The sequence below is a fragment of the Phyllobates terribilis genome, unplaced genomic scaffold (assembly GCF_046119375.1).
Source record: "Phyllobates terribilis strain yellow unplaced genomic scaffold, ASM4611937v1 Scaffold_9__5_contigs__length_417890890, whole genome shotgun sequence".
Classification (NCBI taxonomy): Eukaryota; Metazoa; Chordata; class Amphibia; order Anura; family Dendrobatidae; genus Phyllobates; species Phyllobates terribilis.
The window spans coordinates 401,181,871-401,203,917 of record NW_027362769.1 but is presented as its reverse complement, the minus strand read 5'-3'; the positions used below and the strand labels follow the sequence as shown (position 1 = coordinate 401,203,917).

Sequence of the window (22,047 nt, the reverse complement as noted above, 5' to 3'; positions counted from 1 at the left end):
GAAATCATTTTACAAGAAGGTGTTGTGATAGCTGCTTTAGACTCCGTTTTGGAAGATGAGATTCTTAAAGCTCAGGAGAATGCCCCATCTAACACTCCTCATGGGAGGTTGTTTGTGCCTGGGACCTTTAGGAGAGATTTGTTTGTTGAGTGTCACGAATCTCGGTTGGCAGGTCATCCCGGAATCTCTGAGACCAAGAGACTGGTGGGTCGCAGTTTTTGGTGGCCTGGATGGCAGAAGGAAGTCATTAAGTGGGTACGCCAATGTACTGTATGTGCTAGATCTAAGTCCTCACATACTCCTGCTGCGGGGTTGCTTTGTCCTTTGGAGGTCCCCAGTGCTCCTTGGACACATTTGGCTATGGACTTTATAACTGACCTTCCCCCCTCTGAGGGTTTTACTGTCATCTGGGTGGTCGTGGACCGTTTTAGTAAGATGTGTCACTTGGTTCCCTTCATCAAACTGCCCTGCGCTAAAACTCTCGCTAAGGCCTTTGTCAAGGAAATTGTCAGACTTCATGGCGTTCCTACTGACATTGTTTCTGATAGGGGTCCTCAGTTCGTGGCTCGTTTTTGGCGTGCCTTTTGTGACAGGTTGGGAATTCATTTGTCGTTTTCGTCCGGATATCATCCTGAATCTAATGGCCAGACAGAAAGGAAAAACCAGGATGTTGAGCAGTTCTTGCGTTGTTTTGTGGCAGACAATCAAGAGGGGTGGTCTGAGTTTCTGCCACTTGCCGAATTTGCTCTGAACAATCATACATCTTCTTCTGCTGGTTGTTCGCCTTTTTTTTGTTGTTCTGGGAGACATCCGTCGTTTGGGTCGTTCTCCAAGTTGGGATCTGCCGTGCCTGAGGAGGAGAATTTTTCCGGTGATTTGGAAAGAGTTTGGACGGATGTGCGTGGTAATCTTCAGGAGGCCAACAGAAAATCTAAAGACTACTTTGATAGGAAACGACAGGAGGTTTTGTTCGCTGTTGGTGACATGGTTTGGTTGTCCTCTAGGAATCTGCGGTTGAGGATTCCTTCTAAGAAATTGGGTCCCAAGTTTGTAGGGCCCTTTAAGGTGCTTCAGGTTGTCAACCAATCTGCTGTTAGGTTGGAGGTTCCTACCTCCTGGAGAATTAATCCGGTCTTTCATGTCTCTCTGTTAAAAAAAGCTGTTGTGTCGGATGGTGACGCCTCTGCCTCTTTTCCTCCGGTGGTGGAGGACGGGGAATATGAAATTTCTCGCATCCTTGACTCTAGACGGTATAGAGGTAGTTTGCAGTATCTTGTGGCCTGGAAAGGTTTCGGACCCGAGGATAACTCTTGGGTGAGGTCTGATGATGTTTCCGCGTCCAGACTTATCAGAGCGTTTCACAGGAGATTTCCTGATAAGCCTGGTCCTAGGGGATCCGGAGGATCCTCTTAGAAGGGGGGGTACTGTTAGAACCTTGCTGTTAGGTTTTTTTTCCTTTGCTGGTCACATGACCTTGTTGGCCTATTTATCCTGCTCCGCCCTTCTGGCTTTGCTGGACTTCATTGTATTTCTACTTTCTAGCTAGCCTGTGCTCTGTGTCTTGCTCTGTTAGTTTGCTTGGTTTACTGACCTCTATGTTCTTTATATTTTGTTTGTTCGTCTGTCTGCTACTATTTCAGTTAGGAGGTGTCCCATATTCCTCCCAGTCCTTAGTACTTGTAGGGATTCCTCCCCCACATCTATAGGTCTTCGTACAGACTAGCTTAGGACTTTAGCAGGTCTGATCGCAGGATCAGGTTCCCTGTTACATCGTAGGGATTCAGCTGAGTTCTATCGTAGGGACAGATCTCCTCTCTTTCCTTAGCTCTGGTAGCAGAACATAACACCTATCAGGGATCCCTATGGTGGTATGAGGTGGAAGGGTGGAGGTGTTTGTTTGTAACGAGGGCCTCTTGTGGAGAAGTCCATCCATGCACCCTTTTGGGGTCCTGTGGTACCTGTGAACAGCAGGGTGCCACATTCCCCCCTAGTACAATTCAGTACTCCTGGACTGAAGCATTTTGTAACAGGTTACAACAGTAACAATAATAATAATAACAATACCAATAATAAAGTTACAGTAAGTCCCGTAACCCGGTGTCCATTTCACCGATGAAAGTGCAAAATGAGTAACATGAGGGACCCGCCTGAAAACCCTCAACATAGGACCTGGGCGCGTGGCTACAGGGCATAGGTGATCCAGGTGTTGGACCACGTCTTCGGCCACGCCAAACGGGTTTTTGTTCAGTGGTCAAATAAGGGGGCACTTTTGATGAGTGCAACTATTTACAAGGACAGTTTTTCGCTGCTCACAGTCGTCAGCCTACAAGTCTCTGTACCCTGACGGGTAACTAAATGCACACATTATTTTCAGTTTACACAATAAACAATAGACAATACCCCAATGGGTAACTATTTATAATGTAGGCACTTTGTGCTTATTCCCTAAACCTGGCTGGGATTTGTCCTTGTGTGCTGCGTGTGGACCTTCGTAGCACTGGGGTGGTACTGGTGTCTGTGCATGCACTCTCTGCTAACCTATCAGGTGTACGTGCTGGTAGATTATAAAACTGCCTCAATCTCTCTATGGGACTGGCAAGTGCACTGATTACTGGGCCTTCAGGCTCTGCCTCAACGAGTGATCCTCCTCTGACTGGGGACTCTTCCTGTTCCTGAGCAGGTTCCTCTAGGGCACTCACAGGTTCTTCTTGTGGTTGATAGAAGTGTATTACTGGTATAATAACTGCTCCATCAAGTTGAGGCCAGTCTGCAGGGAAATCTCCTAGAACTGTGTGAAGCACATCTTCCTTGGGTTCTTCCGGTGCTATAGGAGGTACTTCTTCCTCCGTTGTCTTCAGTAGACCTGGGCACAATTTCAAGTGGTGTCTTGAGACTGTTGCGGTTGTCTTACCTCCATCCTTACTAATCAGGCAGGTTTTACTGTTGTCAAATCTGGAGTTTAACACAGTGTAGGGCTCTCTTTCCCACTGGTCATCGAGCTTGTGACCTCTTCTTTTCCGCGTCAGCACTATCTCTCCAGGTGCCAAGGGTTCTGCTGGTGCATGTTTATTGTACTGCTCTTCCTGTCTTTCCCTCACATTGTTTAGACTGTCTTCGACACAGGCCTGTACCTTCCTGTACTGCTCTTGCCGACTTGTGTCCCAGTCTTCAGTGGACGTATCTGCAGCAGGTTCTACCACTCCGAGCTCCAGGCCCATGGGCAATCTTCCAGGTCTTCCTCTCATAAGGTACGCTGGGGTACAATTAGTAGAACTCACGGGTATGTGGTTATACAGGTCCACTAGGTCAGGTAGCTTTTCTGGCCACTGGTTCCTTTCTTCCAAAGGTAGGGTTTTCAACAGGTCAATGACGATGTTGTTCATTTTCTCGCACATACCGTTGGTTTGCGGATGATATGGCGTAGTCCGGATCTTCTTGCATCCATACAGGTGGCAGAATTCCTTGAATAGCTCAGCTTCGAAAGCAGGGCCTTGATCTGTGAGCACCTTTTCCGGATATCCATGGGGTCTGCAGAAGTAGGCTTGGAACGTTCTTGCTGCAGTTTCTGCTGTCAGGTCCTTGACAGGGGCTACCACCAGGAACTGGGAATAGTGATCCACCATGGTCAGGGCATAGGAGTAGCCTGATCTGCTGGGTGACTGTTTGACGTGATCCAGAGCGACAATCTCCAGGGGTTGGGTTGTTTTGATGGACTGCAAGGGCGCTCTCTGGCTGCCGTAGTCTTTTCTTCTGAGGCTACAGGGCCCACAATTCTGGCACCACCTTTCTATGGAGCTCCGCATTCCAACCCAATAGAACCGGTCCTTCAGCAGGGTTTCCAGCTTCTTCCAGCCAAAGTGACCTGCCTGGTCGTGGTAGGCCTCCAACACCATCTGGATATCTGTCCTAGGTACAACAATCTGCCAAACCATTCCATGGGTCTTGGGGTTGACATACCTTCTGCACAGCTTCTCTCTGTAGATGAACAGCCGGCTTCTTTCATTCCACAGGTGCTTGGCTTGTGGGGGAGCATCCTTCTCCAGGTGAGAACCTTCTTGGGTTATCAGTCTTTTGATGAGGCTGACAACTGGGTCACTGTCCTGGGTCTCCTTCCAGCTGTGATGAGGTAGAGGGTTTGGCTTCCTACCATGACATCTTCTGGAGGCGCGCTGCTCGTGGACCATTCCATTTCTGTGGCAGTTAGTTCAGTTTCTTCAAGATCATCCACTTCATCCTCGGTGTCTGACTGGTGGGGCATCCTTGACAAGGCATCAGCAATGATATTCTTGTGACCTGCCCGGTACTTGATTGTGAACTGATAATTCGACTGTCTGGCCACCCAACGCTGTTCCATGGCTCCCAACCTGGCTGTCTCCAGGTGTGTCAAGGGATTATTGTCGGTAAAGGCTGTGAATTTGGTTGAGGCTAGGTAATGCTTGAATCTTTCAGTGATAGCCCAGACCAAGGCCAGGAACTCCAGCTTGAAGGAACTGTAATTCTCCGGGTTCCTCTCAGTAGGACGAAGCTTCCTACTGGCATACGCAATTACCTTTTCTCTGCCATTTTGCTACTGGGACAACACAGCTCCCAGTCCCTCATTGCTGGCGTCTGTGTATAACAGGAAAGATTGGCTGTAGTCGGGGTAAGCCAGGATTTCTTCACCAGTTAGGACTTCCTTCATTGATGCAAAGGACTCAGTCTGCTTTTTGCCGCACTGGAATGGGGGACTTTTTCCTCTTTTGGACTGTCCTACCAGGAGATCTTGTAGAGGTGCTACCTTTTTGGTATAGTCCTTTATGAACCTCCTGTAGTACCCGACCAGTCCCAGGAATTACCGTACTGTCCCTTTCCAGGGCAGGAAGCATCTGGCAAAATTTACTCTTATAACATGGATCTAAGAGTGGCAACCCAGTAGTCAGCACTATTTTGAATCCTAACTATACGGGGATTATGTTGCAGATAGTGCAGCAAGAAGGCACTCCTATATTGGGGTCTTGCAGGAGTTCCAAGCCCATGGAGTGTTGGTGGCCGCATAACGCTGATGCTTATTTCCTCCGTCCCCTCCCGCCAACCACGTACAACAGAAGGGGATCATAATTCTATTCATCTGTGGCGCCCCTGAGGGTTCGACCGCCACAGGAATGCTGCACTTCTTTAATGGAGTGTGGTGTTCCTCCTCTGAGGTAAGGCCGGTGTGATGGTAGTGTTCCAGCCTTTTGCATCCAACACCACATTTCCACCAGAGGGAGCTAGTATGCACTAGGTGCTGCTCCCCTGGTTACAGGGAGACTGGGGAACATAAAGTGGTAGGAACCAGTTAGTGGGTGTGGGTGGAGGAACAGTTAGTTAGTGACACTTCTAATTTCATATTTAATAGGATGCCACCTTTGATCTTGGTCTCTTGCTGGTCCTTTAGGTTCTGTGTGGACCTATCCTTCTAAGTGGTCGCACTGTGCTGTCATGAACTGTGTGTGATGTGACTTCCCTTCGGGAGCGCAGATCCTGTGTGGGCCTGCACCGGATGGGACGCAGCCCTCGTACCCCGGTCTATGGGACGAGAGGGAGGTTGCAGACAAGGAATGTCTCAACCCGGCCAAGGACCAGGATCAAGAAGGCCCGGGAGCTATAGAGTGTGGCTCCCTAGCAAATGGGTCCCGGGGAGGATGCAGACGGAGCGGAGTACGCCACCTGTCCTCGCCTACCTGATCTATTCAGAGGGATTCCGGCTGCAAGAGGGGTACCGGCCCCCGACCTCGTACTCTATGTCCAGGACGGGAAAGCCCGGTTAGGCCCTGAGGATCCCGCCGGGCTTGGGATGGAGAGGAATTGCCACCCGAGCCATACACCTGAGAGGAGCTCAGAGGGAGACCCGGCCTATCCACACACGCACCGACGGGAAGGGGTAAAGTCTGTAGTGCAGGAACACTCTGGTGTAGGGATGCTACCTCATACTGGACTTCCTCGGAGGTAGTCGGACCCCCATCCCTGGTGGCCGCAGGACTCCGCGAGGAGCAGGGAGAAGCCTTGAGCTGCTTATGAGAACTGTGAGTAAAGCCTTGGAAATTCATCCCTATGGCCTTCGGACTGTTCATTACGCGCCATACCGTGCGACACCGCATCCCTACTCCCGCACTACTACCCCCCTTCATCCTGTCTTGCCTGCCCTGAGGCCGGGCTCCGCCTGTGGGGAGCAGCGAGAGCTTTAGACGACATGACATCGGGCCTCAGCGGACTGTAGCGGCACTGGTGGCGCATCACCAGACACCACAGGTGGCGTAGTCGACAATTACCACTCAACCCGGAAAGGCCTAACATCATTTTCAATGTGACGGCCCTGGGCACGGAACGGGTCCAGGCCACGACTGCATCCCCGTTCTCAACATCTGACCCGGCTCCGAGTACCCCATCTTCCCAGGGCAGGGCTTGCGAGCATCACACATCTCCTGATTGTTGCTTGCCCATCACCTCTTCCTTCTCGTCCTCCTCCATTTGTTCCTCGGCTCCTGCACCTTCACTAACAGTTTGGCTGGTAACACGAGCCCCCCTCGATTTCTGTAGTACACCCTGCCTTAGAACCTGTCTTTGTGATGACTGTCTGGAACTTAGAGACTTTGTTATCCCTTCCACATCCTCCTCTTCCTCTGGGATCACCACACCCTCCCGCAGACTATTCAAAGTGTGCTCCAGCATGTAGATGACCGGAATAGTGATGCTGAGAATGGCATTGTCAGTTCTAACCATCTTATTAGCCATTTAAAAACTGTGCAGAAGGGTGCAGAGGTCTTTAATCTGTACCCACTCAGCAAACGTGATTTGCAGCACGTTCGCAGTGCATTGGCCCAGGCTGTATGACATGAGATACTGCGTCAGGGCTCGCCACTGCTGCTACAGTCGCTGCCACATGTGCAGAATGGAATTCCACCGTGTCGGCACATCACATGTCAACCGGTTAACTGGTATGGAGAAAGACCTCTGTATCGATGCAAGTCGATGACCTGAGGGGTGCAAACGGCGGAAGTGAACACACAGCAACCGTGCTTTCTGCAGCAGCGCATCCAGGCCGGGAAAGTGGCGGAGAAATTGCTGTACTACCAGGTTAAGGATGTGAGCCATGCAAGGCACGTTTGTGAGGTTGCCCCAGCGTAGATTGGCCACCAGGTATGCACCGTTAACGCACATGGCCTTCCCTGGTTCCAAGTTCAGTGGAGACAGCCATTTCTCAGACTCATCCTGGATAGCTGTCCACAACTCTTCACCTGTGTGACTGCGATCTCCAAGACATATTAATTTTAAGACTGCCTGATTGCAGTGAGCCCTGACTGCGCAGTACAGGGGTGGTGGGGATTCATTCTGCACAGAGGTTTGTCCCGCAAGACTTGGGGATTCCAAAACTTGTGGAGAAGACCCTTCCCCGCCTGCCCCCACAGCCACCAGAGTCACCCAGTGACCAGTCAGCGAGATGTAACACCCCTGGGCATGCTTACTCGTCCAGGTGTCTGTGGTGAAATGCAGCCTGGCAGACATATATTTAGTCAAGGATGTTGTCTGCGACATGCTGGTGTAGCGCAGGCACAGTTTTGTTAGAGAAGTAATGGCGACTGGGCACCTGGTACTAGAGGACTGCGACAGCCATTACATTTTGGAAGCCGTCTATATCCACTAAGCAGGATAGTTCAAACTCTTAGCTTTGTCATGTGTAGGATGAAACAATTTTTACGTGACCACAACTGTGGGACCGAGGGCTGGCTGCTGTGCTGAGAGAGGGTCGAAAACGGTGAAATGGACAAACTGCTGGACCGTGAGTGAGGTGCAGGCGCAGATGTTACGGTGGATTGAGAAACATGTGGTGTGCTTGGTGAAACAAAAGCAGCAGGCATGTCCACTTCCGTTACAGCTGACGGGCTCTCTCTCAGCCTGACTGGAGAGGGTAAAGAATCGGAGGTTCTGTGGTCGGAGACCTGCGTGACAATACTTGACATGGTAACAGAGGAAGAAGAAGCAGCAGATGCGATTGATGGGGCGGCTCATGATTGTTGAGGACCTCATTTTATCGCAGTGAGATTGCCAGAGTAACGCATGTTGATTGCACATGTGAAGGTTCATGCATGTAGTAGTCAAATTATTGGACTTTTTCCCTCTACTGAGCCATTTTTTTTGCAAAGTTGGCAGATAACGTGAGTTGGGTCATCCTTTGCGGTCTCAAAAAAGGCCGAGGCTAGGCAACCCTTGCCACTCCTGTGAGCTGCAGACTCCGCGACTGCTGCTGGCGCCAAAATTCAGGCTGAGGATGCAGTGCTCGGCATGGTTGCATCACTCCTTGTCTGTGCGGTAGACCACAACCTAACCTCTTCATCTTCCTCCTCCTCCATCTCCTCAGATGAGCTACTCAGCTACGTGCCTCTGGGTTCACACCAAGTGGGATCTACATCCATATCATCATCCTCTCTGTTCTCCCATTCCTCGCCATGAGAGTCACTCTCCTCCTCTTCCTGCCCTGACAGCACAGTACAGTCCGTGTGTGTCTCAGGTATCTGAGTGTCATAAGGATCACCTCCCCCCGGGGGTTAACGTCTGGTGATGAGGGTCGGGATTCTGCTTGGACCCTACTCCGTCCTGCCCTGGATCCAACAGAAAAAAATTTTGGGCATCGGTGCAGATGCTTTCCTCCTCTTCTTGACTCTGTGAATCTTTGGAGTACACTTCTGATGCCCATGGTATAGAATGTGTGAACAGTTCTACAGACTCGTCCATCTGTGGTTCGCTACAGTCAGTTGGGTAGTTGGGCAGTTGTGATGCGGGGGAAGCAAGGGTAATTGGGATGCCACCTCTGTGTATTCTACTGTGTGTGATGTTGAGGTGGAGGAAGAAGAGGAGAGGCCATTTGAAGCAGCATTTTCCATCCACTGGAGCAACTGCTCTTTCTGGCCCTTAGCAACAAGGCGTATCGCTGTGCAGCTGCCAAAGGAATGGAGTGGAGTAGCCCATCCAGTAACAGTTGTCAGTTGTCTTTGGATCTTTGGATAGGACATGACGGTGGTGGTTCACTAGTGCTTTCATTAACATTACCACCTACCCCACGTACACCATGAACACCAAGCCTATTCCCCCTTCCACCACAACCTCCCACTCATATTAGATGTAACCTTCCCCTTTTTTAATCAGCTGTTTAACAAACCTATGCCCAGACATGTCAGTCACCTGTCACTAAATTACCAATCAGTATTTATTTGCTCAGATAGTGTGGCTGGAGCACGCTATTAGCAACAAAAATTTAGATGTTATACTGTGGAGCCCTGGATACTGCAGAATCTCAGCCCAATGCAATTACAAGCTCAGATGTGGCCTACTTTATGTAGCACAGTAGTAACAGAAAAAAATAGAGTTTCCAAGGTATACTCGTGCATGGAGCACAATATCAGCACAACAGAGTTAAATGCTGAAATGTGCCCTGCTGTCTCTGTCCTGACCTCACTATTAGCAAAAACGATTGATCTGCTGGAAAGTCGATTTCCCATCCACACAGGATCCTATCTATCTAAACTATCTGACTTAGAAGCAAGCGCCTAGCTAACTATCTCAATCTATCAGTATCCAGGAGCAGCGTCAGGAGAATCCCCTCTGATCTATTATACTAACAATATGGTGCTAACACAACATGTCCGCTCTTTATATGGAGAGAGACATGTGACTTCAGCAACCAATGACAGAAGCCCTTGTGTCTGGACGTTGTGGATGGTTCCTACGCCCTGATTAGCTGCAGGAATCCACACATTAAGTTAAGAGAAAAAAAAATTAAGATTACCAGCACACCGTTACTCTTTCCTCTCCCCACCCCTGCCCTCATTAAACATGTTCCCCTCCCAGCTCATCATACAGCATCACTACCCTACAATTACAATACAGTAATGGAAACGTGATCATTTACCGGACTTTTGCCAAATTTGGACGATTTTCAGTAACGACACTTAGGTGTCCGATCATGAATCCGAATGAGCAACATTCGTGCAGAATTTGAAATAAAAAAAATATTTTTTCCGAATATGTTCTTTTATCTTCAATCCCCCCCCCCCTTACCTCTGTCTCCTCATGTATCTGACGCGCCCCCTGGTACTCGATGCCGGGCCGGTCGTTGCTAAGGGAGATGTCACAGTGGCGGTGACCCGGTCCGTGACCCGGTCCGTGACCCAGGGCGGTCAGTAAAAAGGGGATATTTAAAGTGGAATTAAAGTTCTTATATACAGTTCGTGACGCCACCTGTGGTATGCGGCTATATGGAGCTGCCGCTGCGGAGCAGATCCTCTGGAGCTGGTGTGAATGCAGTAGAGTTGGTTCAGCTCTCAACAGGCAGAGCTAAGCTCCAGGGCAGTGTAGATGTTGCTGTTATTGAGGTAGCACTCGTGGTGCCGTGTAGTGCAGGGGATGGCACAGCAGTAATAATTGACAGAGACAGTGGGGTGCAGTCTTCCGGATTTGCTCACAGTTCTTACTTTGCTCCTGGTTACAACTGCAGATCATAACTTCCCACGTCGTGCTGCATTCACCGTGCAGGGGCTCAGCCAACCCTCAGGTACCTCCAGAGTACATAACGGGACCCCCTTCTGTGTGTTCTTTCTGGCCGTCTCCCTACACCTCACACCTAGTGTCCCAATCTTGTGACTGCGGACCATGTCGGGCGACGTCTTCTCTGTCCCCTGGTCCTCTATGGCCACCTTCTTGGTGAGATAGATGTTGCTTGTGGCTGCAGTACCTGAAATACTGCAGCTTCCGGTTTCCTAGTTGAGGCTTAAAGAACTCTGCTAGTTTAGGGACCGGTCCCCTCTGTGCGACCTGATCCCTCCACCGCCTGGCAGATTCGGGTGTACGGATGGCCTCCAGCACTACTCGTACCCCTGGGGTCCCTTCCACGTTCCTGGAGCCTTTCTCCTGCTCCTCTCTCTCCCTTCAGTCTTGAGCCTCTCTGACTAGGTCCTCCTCCTGAGCAGAGCTCCTACAGAGCTCCTGCTCCTCTCACTGTCCTCCTCTGACTGAACTCTCACACCCAAGATGGCTTCCCTCTTTATTCTATTCCTAACAAGTGCTCCTCTGATTTACTTCCTCCACCCACACCCACTACATGGCTCCCCCTACTTTGGTTCCCCCCACTCCAGCCAGGGACAGGGCTCAGCAGGGAAGCGACGCATCTTGCCCCTCCTGCTGGTCTGGAGTAGTGTAGTGTTGGATGCAGGTGTTAGGGTTCCGGGCTGTACTCCTTCCTTACCTGAGAGTGAGATACCACACCTCTGGGTGAGATGCAGTACCTCTGTGGCGACTGAACCCGCAGGGGTGCCACATATCTGCCCCCATTTACCTCTGTGTCCTCTTGTATCTGCCCCCGCTTACCTTTGTCTCCTCATGTATCTGCTCCCTCTTATATCTGTCTCCTCGTGTATCTGCTCCCTCTTACCTCTGTCTCCTCTTGTATCTGCTCCCTCTTACCTCTGTCTCCTCGTGTATCTGCTCCATCTTACCTCTGTCTCCTCGTGTATCTGCTCCCTCTTACCTCTGTCTTCTCGTGTATCTGCTCCCTCTTACCTCTGTCTCCTCGTGTATCTGCCCCCACTTACCTCTGTCTCCTCGTGTATCTGCTCCTCTTACCTCTGTCTCCTCATGTATCTGCTTCACTTACCTCTGTCACCTCATAGATCTGCTCCCGCTTACCTCTGTCTCCTCATGTATCTGCTTCCTCTTACCTCTGTCTCCTCATGTATCTGCCCCCACTTACCTCTGTCTCCTCGTGTATCTGCTCCTCTTACCTCTGTCTCCTCATGTATCTGCTTCACTTACCTCTGTCACCTCATAGATCTGCTCCCTCTTACCTCTGTCTCCTCATGTATCTGCTTCCTCTTACCTCTGTCTTCTCGTGTATCTGCCCCCACTTACCTCTGTCTCCTCATGTATCTGCCCCCGCTTACTTCTGCCTCCTTTTATATCTGCTCCATTTACCTCTGTCTCCTCATGTATCTGCCTCCACTTACCTCTGTCTCCTCATGTATCTCCCCCACATACCTCTGTCTCCTCGTGTATCTGCTCCCGCTTACCTCTGTCTCCTCATGTATCTGCTCCCTCTTACCTCTGTCTCCTCATGTATCTCCCCCACTTACCTTTGTCTCCTCATGTATCTGCTCCCTCTTATCTCTGTCTCCTCATGTATCTGCTCCCTCTTACCTCTGTCTCCTCATGTATCTGCTCCCTCTTACCTCTGTCTCCTCATGTATCTCCCCCACTTACCTCTGTCTCCTCATGTATCTGCTCCCTCTTATCTCTGTCTCCTCATGTATCTGCTCCCTCTTACCTCTGTCTCCTCATGTATCTGCTCCCTCTTATCTCTGTCTCCTCATGTATCTGCTCCCTCTTACCTCTGTCTCCTCATGTATCTGCTCCCTCTTATCTCTGTCTCCTCATGTATCTTACCCTCTTACCTCTGTGTCCTCATGTATCTGCTCCTCTTACCTCTGTCTCCTCTTGTATCTGCTTCCTCTTACCTCTGTCTCCTCATGTATCTGCTCCCTCTTACCTCTGTCTCCTCTTGTATCTGCTTCCTCTTACCTCTGTCTTCTCGTGTATCTCCCCCACTTACCTCTGTCTCCTCATGTATTGCCCCCACTTACTTCTGCCTCCTTTTATATCTGCTCCATTTACCTCTGTCTCCTCGTGTATCAGCTCCCTCTTACCTCTGTCTCCTCGTGTATCTGCCCCTGCTTACCTTTGTCTCTTCATGTTTCTGATCACCACATTTTGGAAATTGATTTGAGTTTGCATCAGCCACAGAAGGCTCCCATGACTCCCGCATAATGCCTTGCATGTATCATATTACGTGGTACAGCACAGCCAATCATGAGAAACTATTACAGCCTGTATAAAATCAAAGGCAGGGAATGAAGCAGCCACTTTGTTGTACATCTGCATGCTGAGAGGATGATACAACGTAACCATATGGATGGGACATAAAGCCATGAAACAGCATAGAATCTGTACGGGCTGTTTGTGACAGCACAACAGTCACCCATAGCCATATATGATGATCTCACTTTGTCATTACTACAGCTGTGTTTGTATTAAAGAGTTTGAATGGGTTGTATACAGTCCTAGGAGACCTCAGAGCGTTATATTGATCTTTTTTTGGAAAATGGAAGACTTACAAATCGATTTGCCACAAAACAAATTTTTTACAAAAATTTTGTTGTAACTGGCCAATTCAAATTTTCAAAAATTTCTGATGTCTGTTATTTAGTATTTTTCAATTTGTGGCATTTATCAAACTCTCTTTATTATTCAGGGTGACTCTGGGGGACCCCTGGTCTGTAAAATCGATGGGGTTTGGTATCAAGCTGGCATTGTAAATTGGGGAGATGGATGTGCCTTGTCTGAACGGCCCGGAGTCTACACCTATGTCCCGGATTACTACAACTGGATCAACTCTCGCCTTACGTCCCCGTCTTCTGTGTCTTTCAAGTCCCCATCCTCCATGTTTTCTGCATCAGTGTCTCTATTGGCGCTCAGTCTATTGCTGCACATAGGGTTGCATTTCCAGGCGGTGCTGCCGTAGGCATTAGGTCTGAATATGTCCATTCGCAATGGAGCCACATTTGTCCTTAATCATAAACTTTGTGTTTTTGTCACAATTTTCTTGTGTTATTTTAAAAGGCAATGAAACTTGTCCCCATACTGACACGTAATGGCATGAGGAACTCAAGAATGCTTCACAGCTCAACACAGTCTGCATAGTCAAGCCCCCAATGCCCACTGGTCCATAATTCCCAAGATGGCTGTAGCTGAACCCCCTACTGTGCAGGTGCTGGTACAAAGCTTTCATAGATTTTCAAGATGGCTGAGTCTACTATCGTTCAATGTAAATGCAAATACAAGACGACCACAGAGTCCCAAGATGGTGCTGTGTACAGGTGCAGAAAAAAGTAGCAGAGCCCCATATCTGCAGCTACGCAGATCCCCTCCGGTGCCTGCACAGTGGTGGATTCACGCTGCCATATTAGGAACCTGCGGATGCTGACTTTTCTCGTAGACCGAGACACTTTTTTGTTACGTATATAATTCCACATGTGGTAATTCATAGTTTTGATGCCTTCAGTGTGAATGTACAATTTTCATAGTCATGAAAATACAGAAAAATCTTTAAATGAGAAGGTGTGTCCAAACTTTTGGTCTGTACTGTATATGATGAAATCACTTTGACATTAGGATGTGTTTGTGGGTTAGATACAGTCCTAGGAGTTTTCAGAGTTTTTGGATACAGTCCTAGGAGACCTCAGAGTTTTACACTCGTCTTTTTGGGGCAGTTGGAAGCTCAGGACTATTTTTAATTTGCTGCAAATCTAATTCCCTGGAAAAATTCAGGGAAATGGGTGCACAGATCCGTAGAGCGGCCATAGACATAAATCTCTGGATTAAGAAAATTAGGCAGCCACAAAACTATTCTCTGTACAATATACAGTGCCGAGTACAGGCGAAGCCACGGACACAACGTTTACAAGTGCACAGTCCCTGTAAATGGGACTTTATTACTTTTTCTGTGTAATTATTTCTTAAGCCTGGATAATGGTAATTTGGGCCCCGTTCAGCACTTTGTAGAGATTGTGGACCTTATATTTGTACTTCATATGAACTAACGGCAAATATTTTTTATTTAATCTGAAGGTAGACTTTGGGTGTTGGATGGACACCTGCCCTGATCTCCATGGTGGCATTATTTGGGCACCGTGTGTGACTGTTTTGTGGATGATTGATGAGTTTTATTGATTCGGTGCCGCCTATTATTACGATTATTACTTGATCACAAACGTATTTTGGGGATTTTTTTAATTATACTGTTTTGTGATGTTTATTAAATAAAATGTATCACTTCTATCTGTTCGTTGTAATTGTCTTTTTGCCATTGTTTTAGTGCACACTTTAAAAAAAATCAAATAAAAAAAAAAATCATCTTTTCTTCTCCCTCAGGTTTATCAGTCACGGATTCAGCCTTCTGATCAGAAATCACTTCATTATTTGTCACATTGTATGTCTGTTCACGTTTATTCATCGTATTTCATGTCTACATTGTTACAAGCGTATTTATGTGTCAATCACACCATCTGGTTGCTCTAGTGATCGGCTCGGTGATTGGTTGAAGGACCGGTCCCGGTAGAACGCTGCCGTGTGATCGGCTCCTCTACGGTCCGTGCGTTAGTGTCCCCATTACTATCTACTCTTGGGGGTATCCTCTTCCATGAACGCTCTCCTGCCACCGGCTTATTGTTGCCGATTGCCTTGAAGAACGAACTGTTAGAACCCTCCTGTTTGTTTTTTCATCTTGTGTTTTGCGGTCACGTGACCATCTGCCTTTATATTCCAGCTCCGCCCTTTTGGCTTTGCTGGACTTCAGTGTTGTTTGACTGTTTTGCTAGCCTGGTGCTTCGGTGCCTATCTCTGTCAGTTCACTTGGTCCTTCTGGGACCTCTAGTACCTTTTTGTTCCAGTCCTTAGTTCTTTTAGGGACCCCTTCGCTTTATTCTATAGGTCTTCGTTCAGATTAGCCGAGGACTAAGGCGAGTCTGTTCGCAAGGAACAGGCAGCCCGCTACATCGTAGGATTCAGCTTAGTCTTACTGTAGGGACAGCTTTCCCCTTCTTTCCTTAGTACTTGTTGCAGATCACAGCAGAAACTCTTGAAGAAGACGGTCCCTTTTGTAACAGTTCTGGCGGTGTGCTTACATTGTGCACTACTTCCCACCATGCAAGACCGCGATCTTCCATGCTGCACTCTTTGTTTCAGTTCCTGCTGTGTCCATGTCTCTTGTCTGATTGCTTAGGGCGTCGACGCGGCTTTCTGCTTGTTTCTTATAGCTACTGTGTGCACAGTCCTAACGCATCCCCAGCCTATTGCTGTGAGTCACTGGATACTTAAACCCCCTCCACCCAGTAGGAGGGGCCTGAGCAACACCTTCACACAGTTTGTCTTTGCAACTGAATTGCCAGGTCCTGTCCTGTATCTAGTCTGTTTCTGCCACCCTGGGGGCTGTATACCCAGGCCTGTTACCTGTACTTGTGACTTTATTCAGTTTCCGCCACCCTGGGGGCTGAGTTCCCAGGCTCGTTCTTGTATCTTGTTCCTGGTTCTGATCCTCTCTGAACAGTGTCCTAGTCCATTACCTGTTTGTCTCTATGTCTGTACCTTTCCCTTTTTCTGCAGTATCTGTACCTGCACCTAACTCCAACTCGTTGTCTCTGTACTTCTGTTTGTGAGTTTTGTGTCCACTTGCTACTTCATTGCAAGTACCTTGTGTGTATCTGGTTCTGCTTGTTCTGTTTCCCTGCCTCTGTATCTAACTCCTGTGTTTCAGCTATCTTCTTGTGTTCTCCAGTCTGTTCCATGTGAACAGAGCCCTGTCCAGTCTACCGCATTGCAGGTTTTTCTTTGCTCTGCTTACTCACCGCACCTGCGGTTTTGCTCTTCTTTGCTTGCTCACCGCATCTGCGGGTTTTGCTCTGCTTTGCTTGTTCACCGCATCTGCGGGTTTTGCTCTGCTTTGCTTGTCTACCGCATCTGCGGGTTTTCCTCTGCTTTGCTTGTTCACCGCATCTGCGGTTTTGCTCTGCTTTGCTTGTTCATCGCATCTGCGGGTTTTGCTTCACTCTGCTTGCCTACCGCACCTGCGGCTCCGTTCTTGTATCCCAGTCTGTACTGCTCCCTATCCTGCCTGCGTTTCTACCTGCCAGTACCCGCCTCTCTGCATGTCAGCCGTGCCTGCCTGTGCCCACCTGCCTGCACGCCAGCCGTGCCTGCCAGTGCCCACCTGTCTGTATACCAGCTGTGCCTGTCAATATTCACCTGTCTGCATACCAGCCGTGTTTGCCAGTACCCACCTGTCTACATGCCATTTCAACCTGCCTGTTCCTGCATTTCCCAGTGTGGGTCAACAGCTGTGACAGGGGTCTGACCTGGAGTAGCACCTGGTCCCTCTGCTCAGTTCCTCTCTGGTTCATGGAGTGGACTGAGCCACCGTGTGACCTTGTCGAATCGGGTTGATACTTAGTTACGCCCCTCCAGACACTCCTCGGTTCATGGTACAGTGGGATCACTAATCACGCTCACGCCAGTCAGTCCGGGTGCGAGCGCAACAGTTTGCTCAGGCCATGGTTCCCGTTGAGCCCCACGGCCCTTCGCTCTCAGAGACATTTTGAATCCTTGTCTGGCGAATACGTGCACCAAGAAAATTTTTTTTCTCAAGCTGTTGCACAGGCGATTTACGCAGCCGCCCAAATGGATCTATCAGCACTCGTTCCTGCGGATCCACCACGGTACTATGGGGATCCAAAACGAACCCGTGCATTTGTGGAGCAATGCATGCTGCATTTCAAATTCTATGCTCACTATTTTCCTACTGATCGGGTTAAAGTAGCATTCATGATGTCCTACCTAGCGGGTGATGCCTTGAAATGGATCACCCCCCTATGGGAAGCATGGGATCCTATCGTCTCTGACCTTCAGGCCTTCCTGGTGGCCTTTCTAATGGTCTTCGATGACCCTAACCCTGAGGCTTCTGCTAAAGCTTCCCTTCCCAGTATCCCGGAGCAGCCCAGATGGGTAATGTGTGCAGGTAGCCTACCAGTTTTCCAGCCTGAAGAGAATGCTGCCCACACAGAATCCACACAGGATGACAATGCTCCACAGAATACTTTCCTTCCCAACCTCAAGAGGCAGTCCAGACGTGCAAGGCGTAGAGGTAAACCGTCACGCCAGGTTCTGTCCTCCCAAAGACCTCCTGTTCCCCAGCCGGTAGAGGCAGCTCTCCGCACAGAATCCATGAAGGATGACTATGTTCGTCAGGCAAAGCAGAGGCCAGGATTCCATCACAAAATCGGATTGCAGTCCCGCTGCGGTTGTTTGGGACCACCTGACGGTCTTGGTCCAGCGAAGGTTGAAGAACCCAAAGACATTAAGCCTGTAGGAGAGGCTGCCCTTGGCGTTAGTGTTTCTTCTCCACAGAAGACCATGACTGTCTCCGTGGCAAGTGAAGGCATCGGATTAACCGGAAGTTTCGGGCTTAAAGCCTTTAAGAGTCGGTGTCTGATTCCCGTCCGACAACTCCAGAAGCCGGTTTGGGCATTGTCAGCAGAAGGACGAGCCCTACTCTGAAACAGTCAAAATAAGTCTGTACAAATTAAGCTCCAGATTGGAGCATTACACATGAAGAAGTTCACGTTCCAGGTGTTGACTGGTTTACCCACAAGTCGTCCAGAGCCGAGAGATCTAGTGCCCGCTCAGGTCTGGAGATCCTGTATGGTGTTTCCTGGGGGACTGCTGATGTGCAAGAGGTGTCCAGTCCCTATATCTTCAGGACAGTCAGCAGTTTCTTCTTCTTCTTCACCAGATCTGCTAGTCGCTGACTCGCTGTGCTCTGAAGTCTCCGAAGGAAGGGAAGCGGAGGCATTTTCCCCTCACAGTCTCGACGATTGTACCAATGATCTGGCTTTAGGCACCACCCCGCCTCGCAGACGTGTCATCTCAGAAACCAGACTGAAGTTGGTTCCTAATCAAGGATCCTCCATCTCTAACAAATCTGGCAATAAGTCCATCAAGGCAGTGGCTACCTCCAAGTCTCTGCGCCCCTCCAACCAGGCGGAGGACCTCCAGTTGCCTCCTGAATCTTCTGGGGTGCTATCTGATAACAAATGGAGAGAGACTTTTCTGCACTCTGTACCTGGTACTTCACCCACTTCATTCAGTAAGCTTGGCAAAGTGTACATCAAGGCGGTGTTTACCCCCAAGTCTCTGCACCCCTCCAACCAGGCGGAGGACTTCCAGTTGTTTCCTGAAGCCCCCGGGGTGCTACCTGATAACAAATGGAGAGAGACTTTTCTGCAACCTGTACCTGGTACTTCGCCTACTTTATCCAATAAGCTTGACAAAGTGTACGTCAAAGCGGTGGTTAACCCCGAGTCTCTGCATCCCTCCAACCTGGTGGAGGACCTCCAGTTGTCCCGTGAATCCTTTGGGGTACTTCCCGATGATAACAATTGGAGAGAGACTTTTCTGCACTCTATACCTGGTACTTCGCCCACTTCATCCAGTAAGCTTGGCAAAGTGCACGTCAAGGCGGTGGTTTCCCCCGAGTCTTTGCACCCCTCCAACTCATTGGAGGATTTTCAGTTGTCCCTTGAACCCTTTGGGGTGCTACCCGCTATTAATAAGTGGAGAGAGACTTTCCTGTGTCCTGTTCCTGGTACCTTGCCCACTTCATCTGTTGCTGAGGATGGCACAATGGAAGGAAACATTCTAGTTACCAAGATGATGAGACCAGCTTTGTTCCCTCTAGTGGACAGAAGAGGAAATCTTCTTGAGGAGAAGGATCGGCCTCCAAATTCTTTGCATAAAATCCTTGCTGGCTGGAGGAAGAGGGGGCGTAAAGGCGGGGGGTACTGTAACATTTCTTGCGGCATGCTTGCATGGTGCACCACCTTCCACCATGCAAGACCTCGATCTTACCTGTCAGTCCATGCTGCACTCTTTGTTTCTGTTTCTGCTGTGTCCATGTCTCTTGTCTGATTGCTTAGGGCGTCGGCGCGGCTTTCTGCTTGTTTCTTATAGCTACTGTGTGCACAGTCCTAATGCATCCCCAGCCTATTGCTGTGAGTCACTGGATACTTAAACCCCGTCCACCCAGTAGGAGGGACCTGAGCAACCCCTTCACTTAGTTTGTCTTTGCAACTGAATTGCCAGGTCCTGTCCTGTATCTAGTTTGTTTATGCCACCCTGGGGGCTGTATGCCCAGGCCTGTTACCTGTACTTGTGACTTTAGTCAGTTTCCGCCACCCTGGGGGCTGAGTTCCCAGGCTCGTTCCTGTATCTTGTTCCTGGTTCTGATTCTGTCTGAACAGTGTCCTAGTTCGTTACCTGTTTGTCTCTATGTCTGTACCTTTCCCTTTTCCTGCAGTATATGTACCTGCACCTAACTCCAACTCGTTGTCTCTGTACTTCTGTTTGTGAGTTTTGTGTCCACTCGCTACTTCATTGCAAGTACCTTGTGTGTATCTGGTTCTGCTTGTTCTGTTTCCCTGCCTCTGTATCTAACTCCACCGTAGTGTTCGAGTTCGGTTCGTCGAACACCCGTGTGTTCGCCGAACTGTTCGTCGAACTGTTCGTCGAACACCTTCGAACACCGTTAAAACCAATGGCAGGCAAACAAAAACACATAGAAACACATAGAAAACACCTTCAAAGGTGTCCAAAAGCTGACAAACTGCTCAGAAGACACAACTAACACATGGAAAAGTGACAAGTACATATAGTCATGCGAAAAGAAAAGAGGTGGAGGAGTAAAAGGAGGGGGAGACACAGATATAGGCATGTCATGCCCTTCTAAAATCCAAAAAGTGAGAAGCCGACACGTTCAGTCCGCTCCTGTCCGTGCCACCTCCGTGTCGCCGGGTTTGTGCCAGAGCCGCGGTGAACCCTGACGGCCAGCCCCCCTCTCCCAATAATGGTGCCTGTCCGCTGGTGGGTCGAGCGAGCCCCCCTGTGGTGGAGGCAGCTCTAAGCTTTTTAATTTAAATTGTCTCTCTAATTTGAATGAATACACTTTAAATCCATTTACAAGGATCTATTGGAGGGCAAGTCTCATGCCAGCAGCCGCGGTAATTCCAGCTCCAGTAGCGTCCACTAAAGCTGCTGCAGTTAAAAAGCTTTTATAAGGATCGAGCTCGGCTGTCCACCGCAAGGCATCCTACTGCCAGTCCCAGCCCCTATGCCTTGGGGTGCCTCCTGATGCTCTTCACTGAGTATCCCGTGGTCCCGAAGCATTTCCTTTGAAAAAATTAAGTGTCTAAACTACAGGTGGTGTAGCTTGCTTAACAGCCGGGATAATCCGCTGACTAGCAGACACTGCTACTAGGCACAAAGTATTTCCTGGGCTAGATGCAGTTAAAAATTTGTAATTAAATACTCTCGTTGGATGCTGAGAAAGCATTCCATAGAGTCTCCTGGCACGCCATATATGATTCTCTTAAAAAGCTTGGGGTAGGGGTCTAGGGGACCCTTTTATAGCCAAAATCACGGCCCTGTATCACAATACGTCACCTAGGTTGAAGATAAATGGAACTGTAGCACCCTGAGGGCTCGGTTGCTACAGAGGTATTGCACCTCACCCAGAGGTGTGATATCTCACTCTCAGGTAAGGATGGAGTGTGGATCAGGACCCGACACCTGCATGCATTACACCACATTGCCGTGGAGCAGGGCGACCAATATGCCTCTGAGATGGGCACAACAGTCCCTGTCCCTGGCTGGAGTGGGGGGAGGGAACACTGAGGAAGGGGAACCCTGTAGTGCAGGAGCAGGGAGGAAGCAGTTCCTGGGTGCATTGAGAAGGGAGTATAAAAGGTGGGCACCATCTTAGTTCAGTGCAGAGAAGTCTGAGCAGAAGTGGCAGGGAGCAGGGGCTCTGCATGAGCTCTGCTCCGGAGGCGGGCCTAGTAACAGAGGCCCAGGCCTGGAAGAGGGAGAAGGAAGGAAGAGGAGCGGAGAAGGCTCCAGGAACGAGGAATGAAGGGATCCCAGGGGTGCGGACGGGCGAGTCGCCACCGCACGCCCGAATCCACCTGCGTGGAGGGGTCAGGCCAAAGGGGGAGACCGGTCCCCGAACTAGTGGAGGCAGGAAACGACCCTCAGCTAGAAACCGGAGGCTCTGACATTTTATGTGGCGCAGCCCCTTGCTCCACCCGCTAGGAAGGCACCACATAGGGTCAGGGAAACTGGCGCCAAGTTTACCAAGAGGAGGCCCGAGGCAGCCGGACAGAAGTGTTGGTAAGAAAGGCCAGACAAAGGACACACAAAGGGGGTCCTGTGAAGCGCTCCAAAGTTATCTGGTAGTTGTCTGAGCCCCTCACCTGGTGAGCACAGTACGACGTGGGCAGCCGTTACCTGCAGACGTGGTCTGGATAATAAGAACTGTGAGTAAAGGCCCTGGACTGCATCACTGACTCCGTGTCGTTACTGCTGCTGCCCTGCACCATC

General features: G+C 49.6%; 1 protein-coding gene across 1 annotated transcript in view; it reads left to right on the top strand.

The window, feature by feature from the left end:
- Window positions 1-13,585, top strand: part of LOC141161436 (transmembrane protease serine 9-like) — an 83,337-nt gene extending 69,752 nt beyond the window's left edge. The window contains exon 11 of the mRNA XM_073646245.1: window positions 13,316-13,585. Within this exon, the coding sequence (XP_073502346.1) occupies window positions 13,316-13,585 (270 nt within the window). The remainder of the gene's footprint in view (window positions 1-13,315) is intronic.
- Window positions 13,586-22,047: the final 8,462 nt, after the last annotated feature.